The sequence below is a fragment of the Rhinolophus sinicus genome, linkage group LG04 (assembly GCF_036562045.2).
Source record: "Rhinolophus sinicus isolate RSC01 linkage group LG04, ASM3656204v1, whole genome shotgun sequence".
NCBI classification, from domain to species: Eukaryota; Metazoa; Chordata; class Mammalia; order Chiroptera; family Rhinolophidae; genus Rhinolophus; species Rhinolophus sinicus.
In genome coordinates, this window is record NC_133754.1 from 77,453,917 (window position 1) to 77,465,850 (window position 11,934).

Here is an 11,934-nt window from a genome sequence, read left to right on the forward strand (position 1 = left end):
GCTCTGTCCCACAACACTTGCAATGAAATTTTAGACATTTAACATTAATGTGATTTTTTAAATGCCTAGGATGTATCTAACTGTTATGTCTATGAAGAATGTACAATTGTTTTAATAATTAGATGTGCCCTTCGGCTATTTGTCCAGCTATACTTGAGAGCTATAAATTCAAGATGTGTGTTGCTCAGCAGTGAGAAGTTGACATCTAATGTGTGAGGTGAGTCAGGTAATAAGTAAATGAAGTTAGCCATGGAGCATTTATTTCACAGCTATTCCCACACCCTCTTGCCTCATTATGGCAAAGTTGTGATTCTACTCTGTCTTCCGTGCCCCAAAAGACGTCTTGAAAAACTGTCAACACCTTGTTTGCCATTGCCTTTGATATTTCACTTGTATTACTTCACACTTAAGAGAAAATTTTTATTGAAGGATATCCGGAGTAGCAGGAGGCTCCCTTATTAGACCTTTAGGATTACATGGCAGAGACTATTTGTGATCCGACATCATTTAAAATAAGTGTATACGTTTTACAGCAATTATCAAGCTGCATTACAGAACTCATTTCTAAGCCGTTACCACTTTCTCTACTGTATCTTCCTTTGTAGCAGGGCAGTCTATACTTGTCATTTATGGAGTTAGAAAGCCAACATTCTTAATACAAATGGTGGTGGCGGTGGTGGTGATCGTGAATTCAAACCTCTATGCAGTAGGCAGGTGATGGATTCCCAGCGGTATGTATCCACATCCTAATCCCTAGAACCTGCGAATATGTTACTGTCATGCGGGGCTGGCATGTGGGTTCTCTGGTCCTGCTCCCCACATAAGAATGCAGGACATGGTGAGGCCAAAAAGGAACACCCACGGAGCCACAGATAGGGGACTCATACCACTATAGTCTCGCTGGCGGCTGGGTTCAAGACACAGGAAACAGGATCCACACGATCCACAACACGCTGTCCACTTCTCTGCAATCCGCAACCCACACTCTGCCGTGCTAACTGCAATCCGCGCTTGCCAGCCACCATCTTCTTGCTAGCCCCCATTTGCTGCTAGCGTAGCCACGGCAGTTATATTAGTGGCCAATGGCTCACTGGTTACAGCTGACGGCCAACTAGCCACAGCTGATGGCCATCCAATCACAGTTGATGGCCATTTACTACCCGAGTGAGCACCTTTTCACGTGAGGGAGAGAGCCTGGAAACTGCACTCCTGGCTCCGTCCCCACAGTTACCTTACATGACAAAGGAGAATTAATGTTGCAGACAGAATTAATAAAGTTGATCAGATGACTAGCTAATCAGGTAACCTTCAAATAGGGAGACTATCCCTGTGAACCCAATGTAATCACAGGGGTCCTTATAAGTGGAAGAGGGAAGCAGAAAAGTCAGGGTCAGGAAGAGATGTGACAGGAGAAGTAGGATCAGCGTGGTACAGTTTGAAGCCTAGCATTGCAGATGGAGGAAGAGGGTCAGGAGCCAAGGAATGCAGGCAGCCTCTGGAGTCTGGAAAAGGCAAGGAAACAGATTCTCCTTCAGTCTCTAGAAGGAGCACAGAGCTGCCAACACCTGCATTTGAGCCCAGGGAGACGTACGTTGGACTTTTAACCTACAGATTTGTATTGTTGAAGCCACCAAACTTGTAGTAATTTATTACAGCCGCAATGGAAAATCAGTATGTTGTTAGTTATTTTAGTTTGTCTGCTGTAGGTCAAGACTCAGTAGGGAAGCTTTGCTTTGATGTATAGTAGGATGAATTCCCTAGAACAAGAAGGGGTAGATTTTTAAATTCTAAAAAACCACCAAAGTACAAAAAATTCATAAATCTGTTTCATGAGAACAGAGTTGAGCTGACTTTGTATTATTTTCTGTGTACTACTCTTTCCCCCTCCTGCTTTATACTGACAGAGATCAGAAGGGGTCAGCGATTTTCTCTTTTGCACTGTTCTCCCAGAATCAAATCACACTGAAATTTATAGGATATCTGACTTCTGAAGTACTATCTGCCATGGTTTCAGAAAAGTAAAAATCTTAAAATCTTTATTCATTTATGTTAGCTCATATCCGCAAAAGGTAACAACCAAGAAAAAAATGAATGGAGCAAAGAAAAAGATGAAATGGAAACTGAGCATGAGGGTGGATTTAAATCTAATGTACAGGAGCAAACTTGATGTAATTAAGGGACTTTATCTGAAGGAGAGAACACAAAGCAGACTCTGTTTTATTCCACACCTGAGCTGACATAATTCTTCATCTGCCTAGTTCCTTGAATTCCCCCCAAGGTTTGTGAATAAAGAAAAATAAATTCTTAACCTAACCCAAGTAGCCTTATTTCAGCTGATTATGATTTGATTTTAGGCAATTGTCTTGAAATAATGCCTCCTACAATATGGCAAAGTAATTTGTGACCAAGTATAGTGCCTCAGCATCATCAAACAACTTGAGCATATGCCACCCCCAAGAAGGTTGTTAGAATTTATATGCTACCCATCCTTCATAAACCACTAATATTTATTTCAAATTATTTTTTAAAGTAAGTTTTTCCTAATGAGTTTACTCATACAACCATCTCAGGGATTCCAAAAAGGGCCACCTGTTCCACAACTCCAAGGGACATCATTCTTTGTATTAAATGACATCCATTATAGTCCATGTGAATGGCGCCCCCTAGTGTTGTGCAACTCAGTGCTCTGTATTTAAGGTCCTGATGCCTCAAGTATTTCTTACTCAAGCTTCTTCGTTTTGATATCTTGGACCTTCCTACTGAGTGATGCATTTCTTTAGTCAGGGGGTAAATAAGGCAAGCTCATTAAATGAAAATTGTCATTACTCCCACCGCTGCAATTCTAACACAGGTGAATTTCATGCTTTCAAAGGCAGGACCCACGTCTCAAATGCGGTTCTTTACCCACCCTTCTCAAAATCTACCAGTCCTGGAATCAGGGGATTTTCACTTCCTTTCTATTCCTGATAGGGACTTTTGTAAAGTCACATTATCCTCTCTCCTTCCCTATACAAGCCATAATGGCAGAATTACTGCTAGAGAATGTGAATTACAGGGGAAAGGAATGAATATTTTCAAAATAATATTATGTTTTTCTTGTTAATTGCGTTCAAAATTTTGAAATGAAACACAAGGAGAAAGGTGCACATACTTTATCCCATTCTGGTTCTCAAATTTCAGGTTACTGAGCATGTGTGATAATTCCCTTAAGTATGGTCCTCTACAGTGCACACAGGGAAGATAAACTAGAAATGCCTCCATGGACCTCTATTAGTTTTGATTTTATGATAACCATTTTTTCCTTAGCTACTCAAGAAAAAAATAATATACAAATGGTGATGAGTAATGAGACAGAATTCATCTTTGTTTCAACTACTGATTACATCATTGATTATATCATTGCCTCTGTCAACTGTCCTTTTGCATTCTACAAATAGAATATCTAGAAAATATTTTCCCTTGATTATTTCAGATATATTTCAGCAGTTTCCTTTAAAGTTTACTTCTTCAGAAGCTTTCTAGTTTAAATAAAATTTATCAAATTTTCCTCAAAGCGTTATTACACTTACTATTTTCTGGAACATAGGAAACAAATATGTGACAACATGTCTCGGTGTTCACACATTCAGTGCCCTGTGTTAGTCTTCTATAAAAAGACTAGATTTGAGTCCCTGCTTCAACATTTACTACCAGGTTTCCCCGAAAATAACCGGACCATCAACTCTAATGCGTCTTTTGAAGCAAAAAGTAATGTAAGACCCCATCTTATTTTAATGTAATATAAGACCTGGTCTTACATAAGACCAGATCTTACCATTTTTGCTCCAAAAGACGCATTGGACCTGATGGTCCGGCTAGGTCTTATTTTCGGGGAAACACAGATTTGAGGGAAATAATTCATAAGGGTCATCAGTTTTCTTATTTATAACATAGGATCAATACTAGCCCACCTCAGTGTTTGTGGAAGCTTACATAAGACATACGCAAAACCATCAATATATTGTAGGTACCCAATAAATGGTAGCTATTCACACAGTGAGTTTTTGCAGTGCTTATAGCTCTATTTTTTGACCTAGGTAAACATTATGTGGGCATTCAATGAATAATCATTGGACTTATATATATGGGCTTCCTGAACTGTAATACTTCATTAAAAAATAAATGGCAGCTATTTTCAGTGTTATTTTAATGTTAATTTATGTGATGGTCCCTTAAGTCTGACCTGAGTCCCTACTAACAAATTCTAATATGGCATATTATCTTAAAAATAGGTTTCATTATGTAGTAAACAGGCGGCTTTCTGCCTACACCCACTGGAATACCTGTTACAGGAGGAAGCTGGCTATCTACACTGGGCCTCATAGTTGCTAACCCCCTTCTGCTCAGTCCAAAGAGGTGCGGCAGGAATTGGAAAGTAGAAGGAATTCAGTACTGGGGTGCAGTCACCCTTCTACGAGCGGGGGTCTGCTCCTGTTTTACACACACAGTGCTTCCATTTTTCTTTGATGAAATATAGCTGAAAACCACTGATCACATATTCACTCAGTCATGAGGAAAACACTAGGTGCTCTTTTTGTGCATTTGTCCTTACATTCCGTCCAAGTTACACATATATATAATAGTTCCACTTCTACAGTAATATAGTTCGGCGTATTTACTGTTGATGTTAGTTTGGTTACTTCCTGATGACTTTCAAGGATTGATTCCACTCGTTTCAAAAATCACAAAAGTATTTTATTGCTTCGTGTTAAATGTTGGCATATAAAATATCTAGGTTTTACAAAAAATAATGTCCTGTAGGTAACTCTTCCCGTTTACTATTATTTTTTTTCCCTTCCAAGTTTTGTTTGGGACCTTGTCCACTAACTACTCATACACTGTTTTTCTTATCGTGTAAATAGCAAAGAAAAAGAGAATTTTAAAAACTGATATTCCTTTTGAGGCAGTGATCTTCCATTTTTTTAAAGAAGGGAAACAGAAAACTGGAGAAATATTAAAGCTGGTATTAGGATGGTGTAAAAGTAATTGCAGCTTAAAAGGTTAAAAAATTGCAACAACCGCAATTACTTTTGCACCAACCTAATAATAAGTAAAGTGGAATGGTTCTAGCTGGGATAGCAACTAAGCTGTGTTCAGAAAAACCAGGAAATGTGAAATTTTTATTAATGTTTTTCTTGCAGAGGGGTAGGGGTAAAATAGCTTAACACCCCTGTACTTAGTTGTTTTTGTTTAAATAGTAGAAAGCTACGAAGGACTTTTTAATTCATCAACCACAGAAATATTTAAAAGTCACGCTGAAATTTGCACCCATAGACTTGCCAGTGTCTAGGAAGTGAATCAATACAGGACTCGAGCAGTTTTTGAGGACAAAGTCTAATTCCCCTTAAACTGCAATAACAACAGTTGTAGGACTGACCTGTTCCCCAGTTGATGCTTGCGTTGGGTTACCTTCTCACTGCCATTACTTAGGAATCCTAACAGCAAGGGGAAAACAATGGTTCTTTCATACATAAACTGGAGCAGTATGTTAATAATTCATTATCAAGTCTTGGAATTATACATATTCTTATGACAATTATCCTAGCAGCACAGCACCTACAAGCCCCAAGAATTTGGGTTAAAAACTCACGACAACACCAACTCTTCAAAATCAACTTTCTAACTTTACCATAAAAAAGAAAAAAAAAAATCCCAATTTCAGTCCATTAAGAAAAATCAGTCTGAGGACCTCATCTCATCTCGATTGAAAAAAAAAATAATCAGGGACCGGCCCAATGGCTCAGGCGGTTGGAGCTCTGTGCTCCTAATGCCAAAGGCTGCCAGTTCGATTCCCACATGCACCAGTGGGCTCTCAACCACAAGGTTGCAGGTTCGATTCCTCGACTCCCACAAGGGATGGTGGGCTGAGCCTCCTGCAACTAGCAATAGCAACTGGACCTGGAGCTGAGCTGCGCCCTCCACAACTAAGATTGAAAGGAAAACTTGACTTGGAAAACATCCTGGAAGTACACACTCTTCCCCAATAAAGTCCTGTTCCCCTTGCCCAATACAATCTTTAAAAGAAAAAAAATCAGTATTTCCCATCTTGGTAATGTATTTTATTCACTAAACTTGATTGCAAATTGTTTTTTGTTTTTTTAACAAACTTCAACTGCACCCATGTGGGATAATTCCCTTGTTGAGAATATTCAAGACATGCAACTACAAAGAGAAACATTAAACAGAAGAGCTCCCGATGTGACTCATTTCAAGAAAATGAGGCTTTGGAAAGATGCGGTCACTTAATAAAACTGGTAGAAAACCAGTCTGAGGGGGAATTTTCAGAAATGTTAGTATTTGGAGAAGTGAGAAAGATAAGCAATACAGCACAGTTAAGACCTTGGATTCTGGAATCAGGGCTTGAATTTTTTCAGATACTTCATCTGAAAAATGAGCCAAATGGAGGCTAGCTAATCATAAGGCTGTGAGGAAATCAGAACACATATAAACAGTTAATAAACTACAGTATATTGCACTATACTGAGCATTTTAACTGTATTATCTTGTTTAATCTTCACAGCTCTCTGAGGCAGCTATCAGTCCTATTTTACAGATGAAGTTAAAAGGTTAAACTTCCAGAGGGAGCCTAGATTTTCTATCAAAAGTCAGATTCCAAAGCTTTTCTTCTGCAGTATACTATCTTGAAGAATTGTAAAATACGCATTTCTTTTAAATCATAGATTCTTTAAATTTTGATTGAGTATTTTGTAAGCTTTTAATAAGTTTATAGCAAATAAGTGTTTATAAATTAAACAGTATTTTTTTTACACTAAGCAACTTCCTCCAATTCTGCCGTATCAAAATTACAATAATTAAAATATTTTCAATAACCTTTACATTAACTCAAAACAAGCCAATTTAGGGAATTACCAAACTACCTAATTAGATACATTATAGAAATGTATTCATCCTTTGTAATATTTGGCTCCCTTTTCTGGCAATCATTATTCCACAAAATTTACATTCCAAGACTGAGAAAAGTGAGTATTAGGTAATTAAGAGTGCTTTTACAACATTCTTGTTATTGCTTCTCACAACCCATTTACAGAAGATGGACTTAACTTTGATGCTCAATTTAAGATTCTCAAGTCACTCATTTCTAAAGGTTATCTGATGAAATGAAAACTGATTATTTCAAGTAAACAAAAGTATCGTCAATTTCTAGATAAAATAGAAGTAACTTCTACATACTTAAATTGTACCACTTATGTTCAATTTTCCTATTCCAATACAACTGACATGTGAAAGGTCATTTCTTAATCTGTGTAATCACCATTACTGCTCAATATGCAGCATCTAGAAAGCCAGAGAAACGCCAGAAAGGTAACGAAACATCTTGGACCAGAGTCTGAAGAAAAATGGGAGAATATACCACAGTAGAGTAATGCAATCAGAATCACCCAAGACACAAAAACAGGATTCTAGTTCATTACTAATAAATATAATTCAATCGAGCAGGCTCATTAAAGAGCTAAGCATGGCTCACTATTCTTCTGAGATTTGTAACCAAAAATCCCCATCTAGGTCTTGATTTGCAAACTATACCTTCTCTATCCATTAAAAGTTGTACGTAAAGTATGAAAAATTACTTCGTTGTAATTTACAATGACTAGTATTAAGAAGCCTATTTGCAGGAATTGGTTCTGCATTGCGGGGGAAAAAAAACACAACTTCTTGAAAAGGTAAAATAGCTTAAAGCATTTAATATCTAAACAAATCAATCTGTTAATAGCAGTAGTCACAAAATATGCTTAATATAGAAACCCACATTTATGTCTTTTAAGAAAAAGTGTAAATTGTATTTTAACCTCAAAACATAAATTATTAACCCACTTAAAGAATCTGCAGTGGCCAAAATCATGGTGAATTTTAAACAACTTCAGAATAAAATAATCTTAAGTACTTTATACTGCTTTGCATCTAAAAAATGCTTACAACTTCTCATAAAAATAGTTTGAGGCAACTATTTTTTCTTTTATTCTTTAACAGACATGTTCAACATTATGGGCAACATTCTTAAAACCTTAAGTATCACAGACTTTCAGATATTCAAATACTATGGTCCCCATTTCTTTTGATGTGGTTTATTCCACTAGGAAAAAAAAAGGCATGGTAGACAACTTAATACATTTTTACCAAATCGATAGTACAAAAGTTTTAAGACTCTACAGAACTACACATCGTACCTAATGTATCATTAAAAATAGAAGACAGTATTTTCTTCAGCAAATAAAACAGCATACTGCTATGCTGTTAATGCCTATCTTTTAATGTGTACTGTCATTCATAAATTATTTACAACTTCTACTCTGTGAAGAGGACTAGAATGTAAATTTTCTGCAAAACTGGAAAAAAGCAATACAAAATTTGTGAAAGCCTGTTTATATTATACAAAAGTAAGCCAGTTTTTCTCTTCAAATATCAGATACTGTATGAGTGATATTTTGCACGTTATTATAGTAATTCTTGAGGATGTTTTAATGCTGGAGGTAAGTTTACAGGCCTTGATTCTTCATCAAGGAGTACTAGGTCTTCTATTTCACTCCCTCTATATTTCCTTTTACATATTTTTACTACCACCTTTTTCTTGAGAAATAGCTTCAGTGCTTCTCTTGATGCAACTGCTTTTGCATTTTCTTTGCTTTTCCCACAGCCAGTGCCCAAATACACAGACTTGCATCTCAATTCACAAACAATACTTTCTTGAGAGCTCTTATTTTGAGGCAGATCTGCCAGTTCTTTTAGTGGGACAAAAAACACATCCAGTGTTGCTTTCAGAGCCTCGATAGCTGCATTCAGGAGCTCTCCGTGATTCACATTGGGACTAAAGCCACCAACAGCTACCAACTTCCATGCTACTGTTTTATACAGTCTATTGAAAAAAGGTTGCTTCTGTTTCACATCTTCATTGGTTAACTTGCAACAAGAGAATTTGACAGAACTCTCACTTGACTGGGAAGTACTTTTAGAAGGCAACTGGGATGTGCTAGATTGAGAACTACCCTTAGACGCCAGCTGGGACACACTTGCTAAGGAAGTGCTTTTGGAAACCAGAGATCCACTGGTCTGGGAGCTGCTCTTGGAAGCTAACAGTGATGCAGCTACCTGTGAAGTGCTTTTGGATGTCAGCATTGGTGTATTTGCTGATGTGCTGCTCTTGGGAGTTAGTAAGGATGTGCCTGATGAGGAACTGTTTTTAGAAACCAATGATGAAAGACTTGCCTCTGAACTGGTTTTGGAAGTTAACCCACTTGAAGTTGTCTCTGAACTAGGTTTAGAAGACAACAGTGGCAACTCTACTTCTGAGCTTCCTGAGGAGCCCAACAAGGGCACCTCAATCTCTGAGATGCTTGGAGAAGCTGAGACTGAAGAGCCTTCCAAAGCACTTTTAGGTGATCCACTTTGTTGTTTGGAATCAGTGGATTGGCTCACATGACTATTCATACTGGATTTCAACAATGAAGAAACAAATAATGCTGAACCATGTTTATCTGGGGCTTCTGATTCAGAAGCTTTTCCAGATCCTGCTGTTGTTACCTGAGAGGAAACGCTGCTGCTGTTTTGATTGGAAACGGATCGATCTCCATCACTTGTAGAGCTATTCTGACTCGAGGTGCCAGAGCTCCGAGTAGAGTTCCCACTACTCTCTAATTTGGTAGATGACCCAGTACATGCTGAGCTGTTTTCCTGCTGAGCTGATGCACGTTCTGTTTTGGCAGAATTTTTTGCATGATCTTGCTCAACTGCAGAATTGTTTTTTCCTTCTGTAACTCGTTTTTTCGTTGGCTCTTCTACCCCTTCTAGAAAGAAGAAAAACATACATAACTAAGTCTACCTCATACATATTAGCTGAAAATTTACAAGACAGATATCCATTAAAATAAAGGCACAAGGCAAAAATATTTCAGGACTAGTAGTTTCTTTAAAAAGTGTGGAATAACTTCATTAATTTCTTAAAACAGCATTGAACAACATCGTTAATATCTAATATTAAAAAATCAAGAGCATACACAACATTTGATACTTCAAAAGCAAAAGCAGTTAAAGGAAACTGTTAAGTTCAGAGGCTAAAACAGACACATAATTTAGGTTCAACATTCCAACTTGATTAATAACATTACATAAATTCCAGCTAGTTAAAAAATTAGTAGTAACAATAATTCCTAATTATATCAAACTTATATTCTAAACTCCTATGTATGTTCACATCTATGATCTGCTAACCATTGCTACTTGATATCCCTCTTTTCTTCACCTTGGCAACCAGTTCGTCTCTTGTTGTATGGATTGGAGCATCTGTCACTTTGATGCCTTCGGCCATACTAAGTATTTTATCCATAACTTTTTGAGGATACCTGAAAAAGAAGGAAAAGCCATTTTTAAAGTGTTTTTTTTCCCCTAAGCTACACTTTTTGGTATGAGAAAACAGGCAAGAAACTACATTTTCTGGTTGTAACCATGATAGTGTACCAACCGCCAGGAACTTTGTTTCCTGGAACCCCAGAAACAAATGCACCAGGATCTGGGAGCGGGGTCCCGCCTTATCCACCATAAATGTAGTGTCCATCCACAAGAGCGTTGTCAGACGTCAATTCCACCAGCAGCGTCCCCCACCCAAGGGGGGGCACCAACAGACCGTAAATCATGTCGGCTTCCGGTAGAGACGCCCTCCTCACCCTTGGAGGGCAGCCGGTCCCACGATTCCCGCGCTTCACAACTTCCCCTCCCAGGGAGTGTTCCGGGCCGCAGTCCCGGGGCTGAAGACAAAACCCGGAGAGGTGCTTAGGGACGCTTCCTCACTCACCGGCACCCGAGGAAGATGTGGTTGGCCCAGGCCATAGAAAAGGAGACGAGCTGCTGCAGCTGCCTATTGCGGGTCCCGCTCTCGGCGTCAGCAGCTTCGTCCGTATTAGCGGAGTCAGCGTCGCCAGTGGGGGCCAGGTCCCCGGCGTTACGGAGCAGAAACTCTCGGCGGTGGCGCCAGTGTTTGTCAGTCTCGCCGTCGCTGCGCAGCGCTTCCACCCAGGAGGCCACCCGCGGGTTCTGGCCCAGGTACTCCGACACCTCCTGCGCCATGTTGTGCCTGCAGGTCGCGGAGGCCGCGAGCAGACACTGCACCGGGGAAGACGCGGGTGCGCGGGACGAGCGGCTCTGTCACTGCGGCCTGCACCGGCGGCCCTCCAGAAGACGCCCCTCGGGAGGCCCGAGACCTAAACAACAGCGTCCCGAGCAGCTGAACCGCCCACTTCCGCCCGCCGCCGGCTCCTTCCCTTTTATAACCTCGCCGCCGCCCAGCGCCCGCGCGTACTTCCGGCGCGGCTCTCCCAGGTCGCTTTGCGGCGACCGAGCTGCCGCGACGCTGCGGCCCCGACGGGCGGCGGAGGGGCGTCCTCTGGGGGAGTGGACGGGAAGGAAAGGAGGCGGTGCTTGCGCCTCCCGCCCCATAAGGGCGGGTCGCAGGAGTGTTCCCGGGGCGCTCCGGGCCTCGGCGGGAATGCGAGCGTCCCAGTTCGAGTCTGTGACGCCGGGCGCGCTCCTGCCGTCGCCCTCCGCCTCCCGGGCCCGCTGCAGCGCCGAGAGTCGTGGCGCAGAAGGCCCGACGAAGCGGCGGGGGGCAGTGGGACGCCCCGCAGCTGGGTCAGGACGGGCAAAACCCTCGTCGGCAGCCGCGGCGCGTCCTCCGACCTGAGCCTCCGAGCTGAGGCGAGGACAGTGCGTCCTCGCCCCAAACGCTTGTTTTGAGCTGAGCCAAAATAAACAAAAGCTCGCCTCCATCTTTTGTGTCGGAAAACAGCTTCAAGCGCTGTGTTTGAATGTAGACCAGTGAAGCTTTCTGAGGCCGTTCAAGTCTAGGCATATAAGAATGAGGGGGTGCGTGATAATAGTAGTGATAAT

At 40.7% G+C, this 11,934-nt stretch overlaps 1 protein-coding gene across 2 annotated transcripts; it reads right to left on the reverse strand.

The window, feature by feature from the left end:
* Positions 1 to 7,710: 7,710 nt before the first annotated feature.
* Positions 7,711 to 11,294, reverse strand: CDKN2AIP (CDKN2A interacting protein). 2 transcript variants are annotated; one of them, XM_019736200.2, is made up of 3 exons: positions 10,844 to 11,294; positions 10,295 to 10,394; positions 7,711 to 9,839 (listed from the first exon to the last, which is right to left on the reverse strand). In XM_019736200.2, the coding sequence occupies exons 1-3, from the start codon at positions 11,113 to 11,115 to the stop codon at positions 9,831 to 9,833; spliced, it is 381 nt and encodes a 126-aa protein (XP_019591759.1). In that variant the 5' UTR covers positions 11,116 to 11,294; the 3' UTR covers positions 7,711 to 9,830. The 2 variants fall into 2 exon arrangements, with proteins under 2 accessions (XP_019591759.1, XP_019591757.2); XM_019736198.2 differs by having other exon boundaries at positions 10,264 to 10,394.
* Positions 11,295 to 11,934: the final 640 nt, after the last annotated feature.